General features: G+C 31.0%; 1 protein-coding gene across 1 annotated transcript; it reads right to left on the bottom strand.

Moving 5' to 3' along the window:
• Window positions 1-548: 548 nt before the first annotated feature.
• On the bottom strand, window positions 549-11936 carry LOC107920542 (pentatricopeptide repeat-containing protein MRL1, chloroplastic). The gene is made up of 19 exons (XM_016850295.2): window positions 11503-11936; window positions 10300-11032; window positions 9904-10135; window positions 9616-9679; window positions 9368-9512; window positions 9140-9255; window positions 8657-8785; window positions 8382-8555; window positions 8135-8299; window positions 7032-7172; window positions 6647-6746; window positions 5307-5415; window positions 5093-5184; window positions 3171-3261; window positions 2586-2817; window positions 2403-2495; window positions 1859-1907; window positions 1475-1568; window positions 549-1127 (listed from the first exon to the last, which is right to left on the bottom strand). Exons 1-19 carry the CDS (start codon window positions 11827-11829, stop codon window positions 893-895), a joined length of 3321 nt encoding a protein of 1106 aa, XP_016705784.2. The 5' UTR covers window positions 11830-11936; the 3' UTR covers window positions 549-892.
• Window positions 11937-23504: the final 11568 nt, after the last annotated feature.

Consider the following 23504-nt stretch of genomic DNA (forward strand, 5'->3'; position numbering starts at 1 on the left):
ATTTGAGGTGTAGTCTTGCTCCTAAAAACATGATTAAACCTTTCTTGTTGACGATGGTGAATGATTGCAATGATACACATGAAGGACTGGCGTTTACAAGTGTCAATGGGGTTGTTGTCGTTGAGGTGCAAGACCCTTACGGCTTTAGACTTTTGCTTATGGGAAAGAATACTGTTCCAAATGCTTGGAGTTTAGACTACTAATCTTAGGCTGCCAAATCTAACAAAAAGTGGCTCTGTGAAGTTGTGGGTGAAGGGATTAAGGCTAGAGCTACCAATCAGATAGCACTAAGCCTATGGGCGTGGGAGGTGATTGAGTAGGTTACAAAGTTTTAAGGTGGATCAGTCAAAAGAAATTCAACAATATATTCGCCCCTTTAATTAGGGCGCACTTACTCAAAAATTTGTAAGTTCAAGAACTAAATGTTTATTTTATTTCTATTATTATTAGGGCACACTTACTCAAAATATATTCACCCCTTTGTATTTCTGTTTTTCCCCATTATATGTTGTAGAGTATTTAAGTAGTATACGATGCCATACATAACCTAATGTAATAACCCTCATACAGATTCTTATGAACCAAAAATCAGTATAGACAGAGAAGGCTGGCTCAGAATCAACTAGCATTTATCACCCAATCACTTGTTATGCTTCACAAAAAGGAAATTAAAATACAACCCCACCTACCATCCTCTTTACACAAAATGACTATGAGATCAAATTCTCTATATTTCTTCCCATCCACTACTCAGCTATTCTAATTAGTGGAAGAAGGGAGCTTTCTGACTTTTTCTTGAATTCCAAAGTAGCAAGCAGAAGAAATTCAGGGGCATGAAGTAGAAGTCCTTGATTAAATTGCTGAAAGGGCATCAGTTCTGAAGATTCTACTCTTAATGCAAAGACAGATTGCCAGTTCGAATGTTGCGTTGCTGGTGGGAGATTCCTTTTCCCAGTCTCATTTGGGAAGCGTTCCACTCACCTGGTTTTCCAGTGAACGGAGAAGCGAGTTTTGGTTGAAACCATTTTCTTAGTGCAAGGCCATTGATTCTGATTTTTCCATAGGATTCATTCCCTTGGTATGGTAGTTTAATCCTTCTCAATAGCGCTGCAATTGCCTGGCCCATCCTGTCCAACAAAATTAATCGACATAAGAAATCACCATTCATTCATGAACCAAAATTGACTAAAATAAGAGAGATTTTTCCAAATATATTCTCATCGCATGAAATATACTGATAACCTTAATTTCTGCTGCAAAAATAACTATTAAATGGTCTATATCTTTTGTTCTGTTGGGAAATTCTTTTGTGTTCTTTAATTTTAACAAAAATCTATTTCTAAACCATTAAATTATTAACAAATGATAAAGTACTAAACATGTCTACCGCTGATTGTAGTAATGCCTCCTATTAAATACTTGGGGGATGTGGTACGAGTGTGTGAGGGTTTATTCAAGTAAAAGATCCTCTAACCTTCCGGCAACATTAATTGATTTCTCTCCTCCAGATGTCAAGATTTGTGCCTTCTCCAAGGGCAATAAGATGGATATGCTAGGTAATTTTGCACCTACACAAAGATCAGTGTACCAAGAATACCAACAAAAGTTAGTAATGCAACTATGCAATTAACCCTATTACATACAAAAATTATCCAATTAAATAGGTTGTTCTGTCATTTGATTATCAGTATCACAAGTAACAATCCATCCTAATCTTAAAACAGACATGTATATTAACACTTAACAGTCTTCTACTAAAAGACTCAGAGTTCCGGCAACCTCATGAACTAGGGATTTATTTCAGTCAAGGCAAATCCCAGAGTATACGATAAAAGAAAAGGAAAGGAGATCATATTACCAGCAGCAAGCCGATGCTTGAGTCCTTTCAATATAGTTAAGAGATAAACCTGACCAAATTGTCCACAAGAATTAGTAATATGAAATTCTTAACTAAAGCATAATGTACTTTGCTCAAATTAACCAAAAATGATATAAAAATTGTTGAGCTTTACAAAATTTTCACATTTTATTCATGTTTTTGTACATTGCAACTAATAAATACATCTTTATGATTATATGGTAACATACCATGTGGGAATTTGGAACAAAAATGATAAAATTCAAGAGAGAGAAAATAAGCAAGGAAGGGGAGAAAAAGAGGAACTTAGGTTAATCAAATTCTAGTTGTTATGAAGTCAAAATTCTATATAGACCACCAAAGGAAATTATACAGACCAAGCAGTTCAAGCATTCATATTCTCAATGAACTACAGGAATATAATGCTTCCAATTGCCAGTGCACTCTCAAAAGGAAGCAGTTAGCCTCAATGTAGTTAAAGATAAACTTCTTAATGACACGGAATTTTTTATAACATTGCATCATAGGAGAGAGATTCACATACCTCCGCTGTATTAATTTGCAACTCTCTTGCATCTACGACAATAGGACTTTCTTTGAAGGATACACATGGAACAATCCCAAAAGAAGCAGCCTCCTACAAAAGGGTAATACAAAGCATTGGATAACACAATTTCCAAATATTGAGCACAAAGAACAGGCAAATTACAGTTTGAGCATTATTTACCTCAAGTAACGAAAAAGCACGAGGATCATATTCACCAAATCCATCTATCAATGAACCAAGGCTAGAGCTCCTTGATGGATCAGCAATAACTTCAAGGTTCTCGACAAGTCTACTTCTCAAAGAATCATCACGAGGGAGCTGCAAACATCCTAAAATTTTTGAAACAACTTCCATGGTTGGTACTGTACCAGCATCAATAGTTTCACGGTAGACTGTCAGGGCTACTGACGTCCTAAAAAACAAGTGAGAAACCAACTTTAGTTTTCACCAAAGTTTTTAGTAGCTTTCAAGTAAATATAGAAAGAGGAAATCAGTCTTTTTCAATCAAAACAATTTTTTTACTTATTGAGCATGAAGTTGGAAAATTAGCCCAACTCCACCATTCAGGTATCACTTACAAAATAACTCAAAGCCAACACAAGCAAAAGTAGTAAGTATAATATCCCCTTAAATGTATGATAAAGAGAAGTACTAAAGCCCTCCCAAACAAAGAAAAAAAATTGGCAATTCTTCAGAATCTCTATTAAGATCAATCACGACGGGTTTAATTAACAAATTCTTTCACTTGTCAAAGGAATCATGTACCATTTGTTTTCAATATGTGGTCGTCCTGAATTAAAAGACAGAACAGGCTCACCAACTGCGCAAGCTTTCACAAACCTTCGCAAGCACATGCCTACAAAGAGATAATATTTTAAGGGTTACTATAAACTCATTGAAGACTGCGCGCATGTGCTTGTGCCTGTGTATACATTATAAAATTATCTTCAAATACAAAAAGCATAAATATCTATAAAATCAATTCTTTTTCAAATAATATGGCATGGACATGAAGCTAAAATCCAGTATTTGAATGGTAAATATATTTTTTTCATAATAAAACCACCAGATTGTATTAGTCCCAAAATATGAACTTACTATAGGAGACAGTCAAATTAATCTTAGAGGGGATGGAGAGGAAAAAGAGCATAAGACCTACTTGTATTGGAAAGCATAATAGAGAGGTAAGAGTCATATGGAAGGTAATTGATAACTTTAGGATATAGAGTTGTTTTATTACTTTTTAAGCTTATATTTCAACCAAGATAATAGTGGTTTAAAGTGTTTTTGTAGTTATTTTAATTATGTTTATGTTAAATAGTTAATTTTTGAAGCTTTTATTTTAATAATGTATTTCTGCCAAATGAGATACTGAAAATGTGAATTTTTGTCCTTTAAGGTGGCTAGTAGAACATTGAAAATGTGGAGAAAAGAAAATGTTAAATTTTAACATCTGAAACACCAATGCTGTAGCAAAGCCGTGGCATCAAGTCTGACAGGAACAGATTGGAGATCCCACATTTAAAGAACACCACATCAACTCTTGGACTTAACCCATTTCTTAGTCAATAGCTAATGATGACTGAGAGTTAGAAAAAATTAGGCATTGTAAAATTTGAATGGCCCAAGTACTCTCAAGAGAACAAAACAAAAGAATAGAAAAGGTAAAGGAGGAAAAGATCCAAGGGGAGGTGACCTAGCTCCTATCTCATTTCAGAACAAAAAGAAAAAAGAACAGCTTGGTACAAGCTGAGAACACCCATTTTTAGAAGAATAGAAGCTAGAAAATAAGAAGATAAGAAGAGGAAGAAAGAGACGAACCAATTGAGGGGAATCACATTATTTGACTTGAAATCTCTTTACTATTCACTTTATATTTTGTTTTTTTCTTATTTGTATCTTGAGCCATGGCTGGATTTATTTTAATTGTTTTTAATTTGATATTTATGGGCTAAAAGTTATTTAACTAGGATAATTATGGAATCTTAATATGAGATTATTGGTACTTTGATAGGGCTGTTTAACGCAATATGATGTTTATCCATTCAAATGTTCTTCATGTTTATTGCTAGCTATTGCCTGATCAACATTAGTGGGTAATTGAGTTTATTACTAATTCTGAAAAGATTGTAATTAATGGACTTAAAATTTGAATGGTGCATGTTTAATTTCTTTGATTTTAAATTTGTAATGGTATAGACATATTGTTACATTGCATAATCTTGTAAGCATGGTGGTTGAGAATATACTATTGACATTAAATTAGCATAAACATATGTTAGTTTAATTAAAGGATTGAGACATAGTGATTTCGAGAGAAACCTATCAACTGTTGGATTCTGGATTAACAAATTGTCATATTGCCATAGCATCACTGCAGCATCGTTACCAATAGTTGCATATTAGGGGGAATTAATTATTCTAGCCTATCATTTCATCATTTTCAATTTGTGTTACTGTTCTTAAATTGCCTTGAAATTTTTTATGTTTTTAATCAAATTTGATTTTCCTTTCCAAGTGTCATTTGTTAATTTTGCAATTTATGTTTTAAAATCAGTACCCGTGGAGACAATACCTCTAGTATTCACTACTATATTACTTGCTAGCAATTGTGTACATTTGCACATCATACAAAAATTTGCGACAGTAATATCATAGCACTATTGCAGCACAGAGTTTAAGCTTACCAATTATGCATCTGGACATAACAAGGTTAGGTGCAATCCCGTCATCTCTTGCCTTAGAGAGAAGCATGAGGCCTACTTCAAGATCACCATTTCTGTTGAGGACAAGACGAAAGAAAACAGGAGTTAATGCACTAAACTTAAGAGGTTGTAGGATGAAAGCATAGATATACAGTTGATGTGTCATCGATACTACCAGACTCCAATTTGCACTTACCTTTCACTTGCCACCAAAAGTATGGAGTATGTGATAATATTTGGGCTCAATCCCGACTCCTCCATCTCTGACAAAACTTCCATGGCCTTAGGCAGTTGATTTGCTTCACCTGTATGTAAGACTAACAGTATCATTCTGTACTCCAATATCATCAATAGTTATTATGTTTAGATAAAGCATGTTTATATCATAATTTAAGATTATCAGTGCCCTGAGCCTTTAACCTAACCCTTTAAAGGGTTAAATGAGATGCATCTTTTAAGAAAAAGAGCATAAAATAATATATACACTATTTATTAATTTAAAAAACTCACTTACCCTATACTTGGTTAGATAGTTTCATTGACCTCTAATACAATTTAACAACTAATTTGTTTCAAAGAGAGAAAAGCCCCAAAAGCCCCACAACCAATAAATCAATCAATCATGAACCAAAATAATCTAGTTATGAAAACTATCAAGTCATTGGCATATCGTACACAGTTACAGAAATAAAGGATTACCTCAAAACCAGAGTGCCCATATTATATATGTTGCACCACAAGGATATAAATTTTTCCATACAGACCAAAAAGTATATACCCATCTTTCACCACTCCTCACATATTCTACTTTTTTTAAATTAAAACTATAAGGTTCATTAAAATTCAGCATTACAGACTTCCATTCCAGGATATAATGTACAAAACCTTTAAAGCCAAAAGTCCACAATAATCTAAGCAATTGATACAGAAATTGGAACCTTCACAGCTAGATGGCCATGGAAATTGCCTTCTCTCATCTAGTAATTTATTCTAACATTATGTTTAATCCTAGAAATTCTTCTACATCATTTTTGCTCTGTTTCAGCCTTAAGGATACCTTAAAACAGAAAAGCACTTGGAATAAGATTTTAAGATATCTGCAAGTGTGTTTAAAAAATATTTGAGTCTCAAACATATATAACATGACCACATAAAGCCATGCCCAACCTCACAAATATCCTATAAAAATGATGCATTTCATCAAGTTATCAAGATGGTGAGTCAGTTCGATACATACGCCTACAGATAACATGTCATCACACATAATAATCAATCCAAAGTTCCAAACATCTTTTTAAGCCTGTAATATGAACCTAAAAGGCTGGACAGCTCATGTACTCTTCACAGCTGGAAGCATCTCTTCATTATCATAAAACTAGTTAAGGGAACACTAGGACGAGGAAATGCAATTATATTTTCCAAACAGCACATTGGAATCCAAAAAGCAATCAGATTATTGAATAGTAAATTACGCTCGCAAATAATGATAATAATAAGAAGAAGAAGAAGAAGAAGAAGAAATAGATAGAGTCTTACACAAGGAAGTAATTAAAGCATTAACCGTAGAAACCGTTAACTTCAGTTTAAGAGCCTTTATATTCTCATACAACTCCAGCGCCTTTTGCCAGTTTCTAGCCTGAAATAAATCAGAAAAAAACTATTATTGTCATGACAGTATAGATGGCATTAAAAATTTTGCATGCAAGTCAATTTCAATGACAAACCCCACGCAGCATGCGCATGCCTGAGCTAAGAAATACAAAATTCAAATGATTCAGCAAGTGCCTATTTTGGAACAGGAAAAAGCCCTTAAACATCATGCAAGTCCAAAAATGCATCCATTAATAATGTACTTATTAGTACATTGCATACAGTAATATGAAAATCAACTTTGAAGACAAGACTGCCTAACTGGACTTACATTGCTGCAGGCCCCCATCAATGAACTATATGACACAATTCCACTATTTATCCCATGATTCTTTGCTTCCTGTAGCAATTCGAAAGCAGCATCCAGCTTTCCCGCATGCCCAGCGACATCTATTAATGCACTGATAAATACCTGCATTAAAGCAAACTTATTATCACCAAAAGAAACAAGAAAGAATGCAATCAAGATAAAGTTGACAACAAAAATTAATGTCCAAAGAAAACAATAATCACAACTGATCTGAAATCAAGGATATGGCAACCTACATGCAAAATTTTAGTGAACCTCAGACCATTTAAAAGTCTTACAACATTAGTCATAGGAGCTGCTAGTTTATCTTGGAACAAAAATGTGCCAAATACAGTCAAGGGCATTGCAATCATTTTCTTTATGCATAAAGGCAAGTGATGACCAATTAGATTCTGTAGCTCAGTTTTGCGGACCAAAATCTAGTTTAAATTATAACTGAAATACTAAATCTGGAATTAAAGAGGCTTTGAGAGAAAGTCGATTCCTATGGAGTGCGACATATTTGCATTTATGTGTCACAAGCATTATGAAAAGCTCTAGACTTGAAAGGCTACACATGATTTAACTCTCAAACAAAGAGACTTGCAAACTCAAAACTAGGACCAGAATGAGTATTTCAACAGTAAACACTCCCCTCCCAACCTTAAACACTATTCCCCATTTTCACAAGGAGAGGGGACCCAAAAGATAAAAAAAGGGCAAAAGGGGAGAAGGAGAAAACAAAAGGAAGAGAAGCAAGAAGATTCAGGAGCTTAATTTTATGATAAATTTTATTTTATAATATTTAGTTCAAAGTATTAGACACAGCTAGTATTATTATTTTTCGGGGGTTAAGTCTAGGATTAATAATAAAACTTTATTTGCAAGAAATTTTAATAACTTTGCTTGCAAGAAAGTCTATTTATATATATATAACTGTAGCAGATTTACAAAAAACAACTTTTCTGATTATTATCTTTGAAGTTAATAAAGAAACCTAGAGGTTTTTTTGTAACCCTAAGTTTTATAGACTTCCATCTTCTTTCTTACTATGCTGTTGTTTTCTCCCTTAAACCACATCATACCTCATCAGGAGCTACACCTTTCTTTTTCATGTCATTATAGACACCGCAAGCAAACTCCCAATCTCCAGTCTGGCTGCAACAATTAACGGCAATTGTATAAACTTCGGGAGTGCCCCTAATGTTGAATTTATGCATCATCTTATATACTTCCCGTGCCCGCTCAACCTGTAAGCAATACATTATGCTGAGACAATCATTACAGAAATAAAGGAAAGATGAGAAAATATGACGAGATCAGTATGCACACCTGACCAGCATTTGAACATGCCTTTATCAATGCACCAACAGTTATGTGATCAGGATCTATAGGCTGTGTTTCAGCCATCATTTCTGCCAACACATCAAAAGCACGATCCACTGCTCCAGATTGACCACATGCAGTAATAAGTGCATTGAATACAACCCGGTCTGGCTTTACATTCTACTGCATATATTGCTTTAATCAGCGCAAAAAAAAAATATACATGTGATAAAATAACTTATAAATAAATAAGAGTAAAGAATCTTTTTTCATAATAATACCTTAGATCTCATTATTCCATAAGCACCAAATGCCTTGGGCACTTGCCCAGCTCTGGCACAACCATCAATCAGAGCTCCATATGTATTAACATTAGGTTCCACTCCAGAATTAACCATCTCATGAAACACCTAAGTGTCAGATTAACAATCAGGATACTAGTAAATGTAATTTAAAAACCAATAAGCATCAAATGTTTATCAGTTATATTTGGTCATCATGTGATATGCAATGGAAATTTGAAGATACCATTTCTAGCAGTTTGCACTCCAAGAAACATGTAGAAATATAGAAAAGGAAGTTATTTGTACAGAAGTTTCAATTTTAAATTTCCAAAACAGAAAAAGATCATACAATGAATTTCTTTTTGTTACATGTAAATCAATTTGAGAGGGAAAGCAAAATGAGAATGCAAACTGTTGCAACAAGACCTAAACAGAAACAGTCCTGTCAGTACCAAGAAAAGTTACAAGAAGTTGCCATACCTCAAACATTGTATCAACCTTTCCACTTTTGGCACATGTAGATATTAATGTAGTGTATAGTATACAATCAGCTTGGAACCCAGCTTCCTGGACAAGCCGTAAAACTTGGAAGGCTCCTAAATTTTGCAAAGACAAATTAGATATTCAAAGCATATTGGAACAAAAGTATCCTGTGCAAATTGAGTGTTTATAAGCACCAAACACTTCGACAAAACATAATGGACTCACCCTCAGAATCTTTAGAACATCCACATACAGACATCAGCATATTAAATGTACTCAATGTTGGATTTGCAATCAGCTTTGTGAAGCGGAAAGCTTCTTTTACAGCCTTTTGCTTACTGCAGATTTTGAAAAACTTTGCATGATAAACCTGAAACCAAAGAATTTGATACTCTCATAAAAGAGAATAACATTAATTCCAGTCCTCCTTACTATAGAAAAATCAAAGAAATATATCTAATCACTGGCCCTACCTTATCCATATCCAGTAAACCTTTTTGTTCCATATCTTCAAGCAAATCAACAGAGTCACTGAACCTAATATGGATCAAAGATGATGTCAAGAGGTGCCAATAAACATAAAAGAAGGTTTCAAGAGCTGCCATCATGAAATTAAAATCTCTCGATCTCTAATAGTAAAAATAATGAATTTCGCTTAAGTTCTACTTCATTTTAAAGACAAGCTTTTGATATGATATTAAATTAGTCTTTACCAAAGGGAGCAAATAAGGTTTCTGAACATGAAGACAATGGCAAGTTACCTTCCACATCTTAGTAAATGATTGTAATAACTCAAATACTCTTCGGGATGGTGCTTGTCATTAGCAAGCTCCCCATTTGGGAAGGGAAACTGGGCCAACTTTGTATCCTTCTCCTGAATCAAGTGTTTTTTTCCCTTGTCTCTTGGAGACTCCCTACCCCTTCCCAAGTCTTTTCTTTTGTGAGAAAAGCCCCCTTGGAAATTTGCCTGAGTTACTTTTCCTTCAACCATATCTGGATAAGAAGTGCCCTTTAAACAATGTTAGTAACCAGAGAAGTCAAAAAGCAGGACTAACTGCTGAAATATGGATTAAAATAAAGAAAAGAGAGATGTTAATGCTAACTACAACATACATTAAAATGGGATCATAATGACAGATGTCTTTTTTTGGCATAACCTGCTGTTTGGAGAGAATTCTTCGCTGATAATGCATCTTTGTTTAGTTCACTGTTCAGCTTCAGCTTCAGTGAAGAAAACTTATTGCTATTTGAAGAGAGAAAATGAGAAGACACTGGTTTTAGAGTCAAGTTTGATGAAGATTTTGCCCCCAAGTGATCAGCCTCGTAGAAGGTGTGAAGCTCTTCTCTGCCGGATTCTCTGAATATGTCATAATTTCTAACTTTATCTTCTCCGATAAGGACAACAGCATCTTCTACTAGTACAGAAGAAGCACTAGACTTGGGTTCCACAGCTAGTCTAGGGTAATCAGCTTCAAATTCATTTACTCGTTCTTCCAAATGAAGTCCTGACCTTTGTGTTGCAAAGGTAAATGGCTGTCCTGCTCCTGATTCAAGCAGCACAGTAGGTTGAAGAGGTAGAACAGTAGTTCCAGATTCTTCAAGAACATCAGAATCATTAGCATTAAATGCAAGAAAATCAGCACCATTCGACTCTGATGCCTTAGTCAACATGGAATCACCATTCACCACAGCAGTTTCTTGCAAAAGCACCTCTTTACTTTCAGAAGCATCATTCACTTCCTTCATGTGCTCTGTCAAACCGCCATTTTCTTTTGCAAAAGTATCCCTTTGAAGATCCCCCGTTTCCAAAATCTGATGGTCAGCAGTCTGGATCACCACATCTTTTCCTTGTCGTTGTTGACGTAAGGCAGAACGTGACGAACCAGATACCTGTGCATGGGCATCATAATCGAAAAAGTTAGTCACGTCTAAAAAAACTCAACTAAATCCAAAGGCAACCCAAATTTCAGAATTTAGAGAATCCTAATATAGAAAGGAAAATCATCAGAATTACCATGAAATAAACAGTGCACCCAAGTTAGTTCTGCAACAATTATAATATAAGCATCAAGGCATATTAATTTATGATCAAAAACGTCTTCTGAATGTTTAAACCAACTTTCTCATTTTTAGCTGTGCATTCTCAAAAACTTCTTCTGAATGTTTAAACCAACTTTCTCATTTTTAGCTGCGCATTCACAACTCAAAATTTTCAAGCCTTCTCGGATAGTTCTTTCCATAATAACCATAATCCCAAGTCCCAACACTTGAATAATGAAAACCAGCTACTGAAAGAAGAACACAATTCAGCAGAACTTTAGCTAAACCAGACTTCAATTCAATCAGTTAAGTAAACTCACCTTTTTTGAAGTCTGACTCTTTCTAAAAAATTGATTATAGAAAGCAAGAGATAAAGCAGATAAAGCGGTTACACCGATGACAACGAAAACCAAATTGGAGTCGATAGAAGCTCTGGAAACAAAGCGGGGAGGTTGGAAGCGCAGAAAGGCCAAGTTTTTGCGTTTCTTTCGGAGGGAAGAAGCACCTCCGGGAGGCCAGAGGGAGTGAGTGAAACCAAGGAATTGTCGGCTGATTAGAGGACGGGTAGTGGAAGAGGAGAATGGGTAAGAAGGTAGGAAATTTGGGGTTTGGAATTTTGGAGACAAGAAGATTAAGTTGGAATCCATTGAAAGAAGCTCAAAGAAAAGAAAAGAGAGGATAGGGTGGCAAAAGAGAGAGGAGAGGAGCTTATCGAGTTCAACGAAATGAACGATGTTCTGTTTCAGTAGTTATTAGTGATCCACTACCGGATATTGTTGCTGACGTAGCAAAAAATGCCTCTCCTTTCTTTTCTTCAATTAAAATGTTATTTTGCAAAGGAAAAGAGAAAAACTAAAAAAGGTTAATTTCCAAGGTCAAATTCTGCTACTCACAGTTTTTATTCTTCAATTAGATAAATTTTAGTTATTTTATTTTGATTAATTTTAGTTTCTGTGGTTTTTTGAATTAATTATTTTTAATTTATGTATTTTGAAATTTTGAAATTTTAATACAGACTTAAATGATAGTAATCAAATTTATTTGGTTAAATTTTGTTATCAGTGATATACTATGTTTAAAGTTGGTTCATTTTCTTCAATTAAATCATTCTTAGTCTCTATATTTTTTGAATTTAAAAATTTTAATTTTAATACAAAAGATAACCTTTAATATATTAACTTACTTTCTATAAGCAATGTGTGAAAATAATAAACTGAAAAATAAATGTAACAAAACTTAATAAATTTAATAATTATTGTTGAAGTTTTGAAGCAATAAGAATGAAGTGCATAATATGCCATTATTTGTGATGCACATGTTGAGTTACTTCTATTCTTGTGAGGGAAGAATGTTGGAGACATTTATTATATTTTTGGCTTTGAGAATATGCCTAATTTTTTTACATAGAGTTATTGAGGTTATTACTTGCAAGATTGTTAATATAAATCTGCTTTTGCTGAATTATTATTATTAATTTTTAAAGTTTAAAGGAATTATCAATGTGTTAATCGTTAACGTATCATAATATTTTATTATTATTGATATTAAAATCTTTGTTGTGTTGATAGAGTTTGTCATTCACTATCTACGATGAGTGTTTTCTATTTTTTTCTCTCTGAATCGTATGGTTCATTCATTGAATTGAGAATAATTGACTTGAAATGTATATGAAAGTATGGACTAAATTAAGCTTGCCTGCTCCATATAATGAAATTATTTTAAACTTAATTCAAGTATTTATTGGGTGATATTTGACAAATTTAAGGGGCTAAATTATCAATAAATGCCAAAAATTTTTAAAATTTATCAGATTATGTCTTATTTTGGAAGAATTACAAGAATAGGCTAATTTTACGAAACGCTTTTAGCTGGAAGCTTTTTAGGTGAAATTCAGAAAAACGAGTCCAAGTGGAAATGTTGTCAAGTGATTTGCAAAAAACGCTTTCAACTAGAAGCGCTTTCTACCATATCAGCACTAAAAGTGAAAGCACCAATTTTTTTATTGGACTTTTTTTATAACGATAATATTTGTACAATAGTTTATAGTGTTTTATTTTGTTAGAATTTAATGTTATATAAAATTGCCTTTAATTTTTAAAAATTGAGCGTAGTCTTTTATTAGTTGAAAGAGTAAGCAATTTCACATTGCTTAGGAATAAGCTGTAAATGGATTATAAATTTATATATACCCATATCTCACATCGTTTAAAAAAAGGTAAATGAGACTTGGGGTCTATATAAAGATTTGTTTTGTAAGTTTTATTTTTACATTAATAGGTGGTACTAAAAAATTAAAAAAAAATGATTGTTGCTGCAACTTTTAGTGTTGATGTGAAGCTCAAAAAACGCTTCCAATTGAAAGCCTAAAAACCTTCCAACTAGAAGCTTTTTCATAAAATTGGCATATTCTTGTAATTCTTTAAAAAAATGGCCTAATTTAGTAAAATTTTAAAAAAGTTGGCATTTATTGATAATTTAGTCAATTTAAGGTAGCATTTATAATTTCATATTTTTTTAGCGTGAGACTTCTTCATTGAAAAAAATGTTAAATTTATTTAAATTGCAATTTATATTTATACATTTCAATGAAATTCTTAAATAAAAAAATTAGAAAAATTTTTATTATTAGACATTACGAAAATGTTTTTGTTTCCAAAGCCATGCATTCATCACTAATTAAATTTATAGATTTAAATTATGAAAAAAAAAGCATTTAGAATTAACGTTGTTTATTGATTTAATTAGCAAATAAGTTTTATATTCTAGAGTAGCTATGAAAAGAATTATTTTTTCAATTATGAAAATATTTATGTTGCGTTTGTTTCAATTAAACAACTTCCAAAAAATAAGTTAAAGAAATTTATCAAATAACGAAAAATATTTTACATAAAAACATTCAAATGTAAAAAATTATCACAGTATCATACTATTTTTTCTAAAATACATTTTTCAAAAACTGTTTTTAGTGAATCAAATAGATACTAAATCCACAACTTACTATAAAAACTAATAATAAAATTTAACCAATTTCTAACATATTTTTTTTCATTTATGATCCAATTGTTAAATAAATATTTTTATTGGGTGATAAAATAACTTATAAAGCTTAACTAGTAATCATCCAATTAAGTCCTAGATATTGAAACACCCCTCACCAGTTCCGGTCACAGAAACCGAACAATAGAATGTTACAAATAAATACAATCCAATACGAACAATATATAATTTTTTAAAAAATCAGTTTATTATAATTAATTCATGGATAATGTGTTTACACATAATTCTTGTAATTATACACTATGCAACATAACAAATTGAATTCAATAAAGACCTATTTGAAATAGTCTAAGCATGATATGGGTTTGAAAAATAAAATTTCAAAATCTTAAAATTGGTATGATAATTCATAGTTGGTATCAGTACTATATCGGTACCTTATGAAAAATCGATACCAAGTTATGATTCTATTTATTACCTCAAAACATAAGTATCGATATTTATTATGTGGTATAGATATTTTATGAAAAAGTATCGATACTCAAATAAAAATAGATTCCATTTTAGCATTCTGTTTGTTTTTAAACTATTCATATAGTCAAGTATCGATGCTAAATGTCAAAGTATCGATACCTAACATCAAAATGGTAAAATCTCATCCCTTTATAAGTTTATTTCATATCAAATTCACAAACCAAACCAAACAAAACACAACAATATCATCTATATATCTAACCAATATGGCTCAAATGGCACCTCAATTAACCATTCAAACAAATTAATGCAACAAACCATTCAACCATTCATTCATACTAAATTTTCATATTGAACTAATGACCTAACTACCTAAGTCACCAAATATAAAACTAAGCCCATGTAAATCTTCAAGTTAAACTAACAATACCAAAATATAATTTAAACATCAACCACATGAATAAATACACTTAGTATTCAAAATGTCATCACATTACCAAAACAAACTATCAACCAAAAGACCTCTTAGGTACATACCATAACAAAGTAGAAGCATCACCACACTTGAGACCAAGATTGTAGCAGGATGAGTCGACAACAAACTGAAATATGCCTAACCTGCACACGAAACACAAAACCACACACTAAGCATATCTTAATTGTATTTCTATAATCCAAACATTAAGTATAATATAAAGCATTAATAAATATAATTATGGAATAAAAATGACATGTAAGATTATCAAATCTATTAACAAAATGTATATAAAATCATTTCCATATCAAAGTCTAATTTCAAAACTCATAGAACATAACATATTAATGTTCTCATTTCAATCCATATATCATACTTTCACTTCATTTCTTATTTCTTTTTCTTTTCATATTTCTTTGAACTATATCAATTTATATACGTTATTTCATTGTTTATATCCATATTAACAAGACTCAGACTTGGACAGATACATGGATCAAACCAACACACCAGTTTGGCACCCAGTGTCTCATTGGATAATTCTGAAGCAAATAATTGCGCTCAGCGCTATAATAAGTTGACACACAGTGTCTTATCGGCTAAACATAAGCAAATTGGCACCCAGTACCTCATCAACTCATAGTCGAAGTAACCCTGAACACTTTCTATCCTATGGCATATCATCTATATCCGACTTAGCCTGAACAGTTAATAGGGTTTTCATTTTATATTTCAATACGAACAATGCCTCAATTTCATATATTTTATTAGCATGAGTGCATTTATTCAACTTGATAACAACCACAATTTCCACAAAACATATATTCAATTCATACATTCATAAGATACATATATTTCTCAAATATACATAATTGAATCATTTCCATTATCAAATTATTCAAATCAGCCCAATTGAACAAGAATTCTCACCTCAAATACTTACCATGTGCAAACAAATCAAAATGCAGTAATTTATAAATTAGTTCGAATTATTGAAACACAGATTGTAAACTCCGAGCTATTCATCAACGACCTTGTTTTTTCCCTTCTTTTTCGAGGAATCCATGTCAATGTTAGCTACGAAATAAAACAAATAACACATTTCATCACACAACTAATTTCACATTCAATTGCTAATTTATGTAACTTTTGCACTTTATTCAATTTAGTCTCTAAAATCGGGATTAGTTTAACTTCCACATTTAACCCCAATTTTTAATACCAATTTCACTCTAAACCAAATTTAATTCCCTATTTCTCATTTTTACCACTAACTTTCAAAATTTTCACAATTTAATTCCTATTACCCAAAATCAACAATTGACTTTACAATTTAATCTTCTTCCACTTCTAACTTAAAAATCTATCAAATAATACCTCAAACATTAATTATTCACTAATGAGAAGACTCACAATCTTTAACTATACTAAAAATTATAACATGGGTTGAATAGTTCTAAGTATCAAAATTCCAAAAACGTAAAAATTACAAGAAAGAGGACTAAATTGACTAACCAATTGAAGCTTAAATGCTTAAAACCCTTAAGGCGGTTCGTTTTTTTCGTTTCTTCTCCCTCCCTACAAGCATGAACAAAAATGGGAAAAGAATGTGTTTTTCATTCTTTTAATCTCACTTTCCTTATTATTTAATATTATTATAATTATAACTTAAATTTTACAATATGTATAATATATAATATAACTTGTCACCATTATGACTATATATATGTAATGGTTTATTTATTTATTTAGTCCTACATATTCAATTCCAATTATAATTATTTAACGACCCTTTTACAAATTAATCCTTGTACTCTGAACAAACATTATTTTGCAAAAATTACTTAATCGAAATTCGATTCACTTCAAAAGTAACCCCGTAAATATTTAATAAAAATATTTATAAGTCTGATTTACAAAAACAGGGTTTCAAAACCACACTTTCTGACAACACTGACTTTTGAGTCGTTACAGATACATATTGAAATGAACTACAATCCTCTTTAATCTTGTGATCAAGTCAAGCCATGTGATCAACTGCTTTGTTATTTTCTCGATTGGTATGTTGTAATCTAATGTTCCAATTCCTCTTGCAGATGTCATGGATCAGTCTCAAGTCAGCAAAATTGCTTTCCGTTGTCTTGCCAATACAAATAGACTCGTTAAGAAAACTATTGTCACTCTCCTTTAACTTTGTGGAAACCATTCTACCAAACAGGCTAATGTGTTATCTACTTGACAATCACCTAAATTGATGGAGATATGACCTACAAGTGTAAGTATAGTGCGTAAAATTAATTATGAAAATTACCTACATGCTTGAAGACTCAAACCACTAACTTAAGGCATATAAGCCTACGTATCATATTAACATCTCTCCCTCGAATTTTGCAAGTCATATCTTCACCAACCAAGACACTTCCTTCCCTAAGAACTAGGCCTGTTCAAACAGTCCTTTAAGGCAAGCTAATTAATAGTAAAAAAAATCCTCTATTGACGAGCTTTTTTTTCAACGGGAACAAGGAAAATTGAGATCACCAATACGATAAAATGAATCCAAAATGCTTCTCAAACAACAAATCAGTGCACTAAGGGCCAGTTCTTCATTACTTTTGAAAAGTGCTTTTGAAAAGTGTTGTGGAAAAGTACTTTTGAGAAGTGCTTTTGAGAAGTTTGATTTAAAATTTTAGTGTTTAGCATTACTGTCAAAAAGTGCTTTTGAGAAATAAAATGTCCATTTTAGACATGTTATTATCAAGTAACAAATATGCATTTAAATAATATTTAAATTAGTTAATATTATTATATTTTAGTAAGAATATAAAAAAATTATTATAACTTGTTGTTAATATTTTAATTTATGAAATATAAATTTTAAATATTTTAAGCAATAAATATTAATTATTTATAAAATTTAATTAGAATATATAAACTATATTTTAAATATTTAAATATAACTATTAAATATTTGTAATTAGTATTTTAAAAAATATTTTTTTATTTTTAATTAATTATTTTAACACAATTGTAATTAAGCACCAAGAAAAAAAATAAAAATATCATGTTATTGGAGGGGTGAAAAAATAATTAAGCACAAAAAGTATTTTTGGGAGAGGAAAAGCTAAAATTTTTAGCTTCTCATTTTTAGCTCCTTTTCAGAAATACTTTTGAAAAGTTAAAAATTTCAGCCAAAAACAGTTTGTTCCTCATAGTTTTTCCTTCAAAAGTACTTTTGAAGTCAAAAATATTTTTTTTAAGCAAGGAAGAATTAGCCCTAAAAAGAGTATACTTTTCAAAATTTCATCCCACAACGATTAAATCAAAATCCAATAAAACACATGGTAAAATCAATTGAGAAATCACCATTTTGAAATCACGAATTCCAACATATGAGTACACTCATTTATAAATTATATATAAAAGATTGTTTTTAAAGCCTTCCTTACATGACATCCGTATAAGTTGAGGAAAATAAATTTATTCAAATTAAATCTTTTAAAAATTTTATTGATAATATGATTAAATTTAAAGTTAAAACATATAAATTTAAAATCATATATATTTAAAAAAATTTTCAAAGAAAAAAAATTACTTATTTAAGACATTGAATTTATTATTTTTGATTTTTTGAAATTATATAATTTAAAAATTTTATAATTTTTAAAATTACTTTACTTGTACTTCAAATTTATCAAAAAAAATTGTTATTACTTTTCACTAAACAGTATTAAATATAAATTCAATTCTTACTAATTTTAGTACTAAAATACAAATACTTAATATTTTAGCATTTAATATTTTAATTTATTAAATGATACATTAATTAAAAAAATAGAGGTAATATTTAATAAATTAAATGTTTAGTAAAAATATTCAATCATATAAAATAGAGTGATAAATTTATCTATATTCTCAAGTTATAATGACAAACATCAATAAAAAAAAATTATTGTGACGAATTTCAATACTATTGTACGAGGATTTTGTACTAAACTATTTAAACTACCCATTCCACAAATAACTTTCAAATTTTTTCTCAAATTCTCTTCATATATATACTGTATTATATTATATATACACACACTATATTGAAAATAATCCCCTAAGGATTATTAGCTTGTCACGTTTGCTAAATTGGTAAATTACTCAGAAATATTGATTTTTACCTATAATTATTGAATTAGGCTGATTTTTTACGAAATTTACCGGATTAGGCCAATTTTGGAAAGAGAATGGAAAAATGCATCCAGTTGGACACGTTTTCAGTGGATAGGACAGGAAAACACTTCTAATTGGATGCCTTTTCAGCTTTGGTTAGATGGTTAAATGTTAGTGCTTTTATTCTTGAGTCTCGGGTTTGATTCTTCTCCTACTCATAATTGTATTTTTTTTATTTCAAGTTGCTTCAAGCTTTTTAAATTTTTAATTAATTTTTTTAACATATTAGTTCTTTCATTAGATAGTTAGATACTTACAATTTCATCCTTGAGTCTTGAGTTTAATTCCTCTACTATTCACATTTGTATTTTTTTTTATTTCATCTTACTTCCTCAAGTTTTTTTTAATTAATATTTTTAATATATTAGCTCAATTTGTTAGATAGTTAGAAAATTGTGATTATATCCTTAAATATGAGGTTTCATTATTTTTATAAGCATATTAACGTATTTTTAATTAATGATATTTTTATTTCTTTATATACATATTTTTTATTTTTAATTCAACTAATAGACTTGATGTTATTTTTTTAATGTTTGAGTATTGTATTTAAAGTAATTAATTTATATGGTGGCTCGCAAGTCAATTTAAAATTTATGAAATAAATTTAAAAATGAATTTATTAACTATTTTATTTTTGAAATGATTTAAAGAGAATTGAAAGTTTTAGTTGATGTTATTTCACGATTTAACCCTTAAAACTTAGGAAGGTGTTAAAAATTATCTAAAAGTTTGACGCAAAAATATAAACTCAAAAAATAAATTTATATAAAAAATGTGATCTATTTTCTAAATGAGTTGTTCTTCAGGCAAGCATGCATTTTTCAGCTCAGGCCCGACTTGTCCTAGCCCAAAATTTTTTACCTAATTTTTATTAACACAAGTCTATTCAAAATTCTAATACTCTATAGCTCACGGCCTCACCGAGTTACCCTCCCCTCCACTAATTCTCAATCCCAAATCAGTTCCTAAAAACAAAATTCCCAGTGTCGCCTGCTGCTCACCAATCACCACCACCGCTATCCAGCGTCGCTCACCAATCACCACCACCGCTGTCCAGCGTCACTCACCACTCACTAGTCACCACCTCCACCTGTCCACTCACCAGTCTCCCGCTTCCTCTGTCGTCGATTGCTTGTTCTTCCATCAAGATTCAAGACACTGTCGTCGTCCTGTTGCTTCCTCTATCACCGGTCGCTCGTTCTTCCATCAAGATTCATAACACTATCGTTGTCTCACTGCTTCATCTATTGTTGGCGTTCACCACTGCCGTCGCCTTCCCCGCTCTAGTCTTCAGCCGTCGTTGTCCCGCCAATTTCTCCACCGACCATCACCATCATCGTTCCATAGGCAGTTAGACACTATATTTTTGCAGCTCACTCTTTAATAGAAAGACTAAAAAAAGCATAAAAATTTAAGTTTCATAATCAAATTTCACCACTGGTTTACTCAATTCCCTGATCTCCTATTAACAACAACAATGGTTTGCTCAATAATTGTTTATTTTGGGTTAGATTGCATCGAGTTGAAATTTTTATAGTGTAGAACACTTCTTTTGTTCCCCTCTTTCTTTTTGCAGTTATGTATATGTATAACATATACAATATGAGATAAAAGAATGCTAAGTATGGATACATTTATTATAGTATCATACTATAGGTTTTAATAAGAGTTGAGTCGGTCTGAACTCAAATTTAATACTTATAATTTGAGTCGAGTTTAGACAAAAATTAAAGTTTATTTTTCGAGTTAAGCCAAACTTAAATTTATCAATTAAGCCTAAAATTTTATTGAGGTTTAAACCGAATCCGACCTAATCCATGAACAAGCCTAACTAATACTTTAACGGACCTCTCTAACTCGCAACTACCCACATCCAAACCCGCCCAATATGCCTGTTTGCCACCTCGTCTTCTTAATGCAAGGAATTTAGGCAAAGGTCAAATCACTCATTATTTCTGAACAAATAAAATGAAGATTATTATTTGATATCATGATAATGAAATAAAAGAATTTCACAATAAAATTTATAATATTATCATAAATCTTTTAATTATATTAAAATAATAAAAACTAGAAGAAAGGAAAACGCATAAAGTTCGTTATAATATCTATTGTAAATTTTGTCCTAAATTGACTACAAATTTCGCCTAAAAGAACATGAATAACGTATTTATAATTCAATAAATTATTGCTTTTAAATATTTAATAGGCGCGGAACATGTTCGGAAAAATTATATATTATACGAATTGCTCCTCCAAATCGAATCCCACCACACATCAATATTCAATCTCACTCCGCCCGTGACAAATGTCCAATTGCAAAAAATCAGATGCCGTATCCGTCGCAGGTGATAACTTATGATCCGTAATGTCCTCCACCCAATGGTTGCCACGTAGCATTGCTAGGGACAGCTACATTAATCATACTTGGCCGGTTCAGTTGTTTTTCTAGATTCGGGCTTGACCTAAAAAATAAATTTAAAATTTTGTTTAAATTTGACCTAAATAAAAAAATGTTAAACCCGAGCTTAGCTCGATTTGCCCGTATTAATTTTTTATATTATTTTTATATAAAAATAAATTTAAAAAATATAATAAATCAAATATACTAAAAACATTAAAATAAATGTTTCCAATAAATTAAAAATATATTTAAAAAATCTTTATACTTAAATAACATTAAATAGTTACAACTTAACAAGTAAATCTTCTAAAATAGTAGTAAAATTAACAATAAAATAAAAGTTATACAATATCCAAACAATAACAACAAAATAATAGTAATATAATAGAAAAATAACACCAAAACAACATCAAATGGAAACAAATAACAACAAAACAACAATGAAAAAATAGGCAAATTCAGGCTTAGTTAAAAAATTTCTTACTCGAGGGCCCGACCTGTTTTAAAAACTAGCCGTATTTTTGCCCAAGCCAATTTTTCAGGCTTACATAAATGTCACAAGTGAATAAATCCATAAACAAATTCAGGATTTATTTTACTTGGGTCATCTCCGATGTACTGTTAGTCCAGTTAATCACATTATGCCTTTATCTTCTGGGAGTTACCCATTCTGATGCTCAAGACAAAACATCTCCCCAATTGGACTTGATAGACGACATATTAGTCTTTCAATCGATTTTTTTATTTTCAATTAGATTAAGGACATGTTTAGGTTCTTCTACTAATATAAGTTGTCTTTTTGTATTACAATTCGACCACGTAATACCTCTTAGAATTAATTAAATATTAGACAATCAGTGAGCTAAATTATGCTTCAATTTTGCATAGCATGCAAAGACCATTGAGAACAATATAAAAATGGTATTAATGTAATCTATGAATAATTTTATTGAACCAATCTTTTCGAAAAAAATACAAGTGTACATAGACAAAAATACTACACATTTGGCATTAGATCCAACAATCCATTCATTTTTGTCTATTAAAACTCTAATGTCTGAAATACTATTATCTTTTGATATTCCCATTCGAATCAAAATTCAAATTCAAATTTATTCACTAGGACCTCATGCTTTTAATCTATAACAGAATTTGGCAATAACTTTCATTGTATTCATTTTGGTCCCTAATGCCATAAAATTAACTACATAGTTTCACTTAAATTCAAACTTAATTCACCACTTCGCATTATGTTCTAACATATTCTTAACATAATCTAAACATAGTTCTCATCATAGATGACATATAAGCTTCCATTCCACCAAGAATTCAACCATGGAAACTTGAATTAGACTTGTCAATTGGAAAATCTAAATCAAGCTTAAGTGATCAAGAATCCATAAAAATTATGAAGAACAAGTTCTTTACCTTGTTGAATTTAGGACCGAATATTGAAATGTGGTTGAATATTTGGTATTGAATTTTTTTTTATAAATTGTCTATAATTAAGTATAAAGTGAATGACGACTTATTTGAAAGTTGTGAAGTGGTTGTGAAAAAAATAAATTATATGATCTCAGAATGAATTTAATGGATTTACAGTATGTGTATGGGTATTATAGAATTTCCTTTGATTTGTTTATGTGATGAATTCTGTAACGGCCCGTTTTTAGTGAAATCAGAATAGTAGTTTCAGGACCACAAATCCGTGGTCGTAAAATTTATTTTAATATTATCTTAAGGTCTACAGC

The sequence above is a fragment of the Gossypium hirsutum genome, chromosome D13 (genome assembly GCF_007990345.1).
Source record: "Gossypium hirsutum isolate 1008001.06 chromosome D13, Gossypium_hirsutum_v2.1, whole genome shotgun sequence".
Taxonomy (NCBI): Eukaryota; Viridiplantae; Streptophyta; class Magnoliopsida; order Malvales; family Malvaceae; genus Gossypium; species Gossypium hirsutum.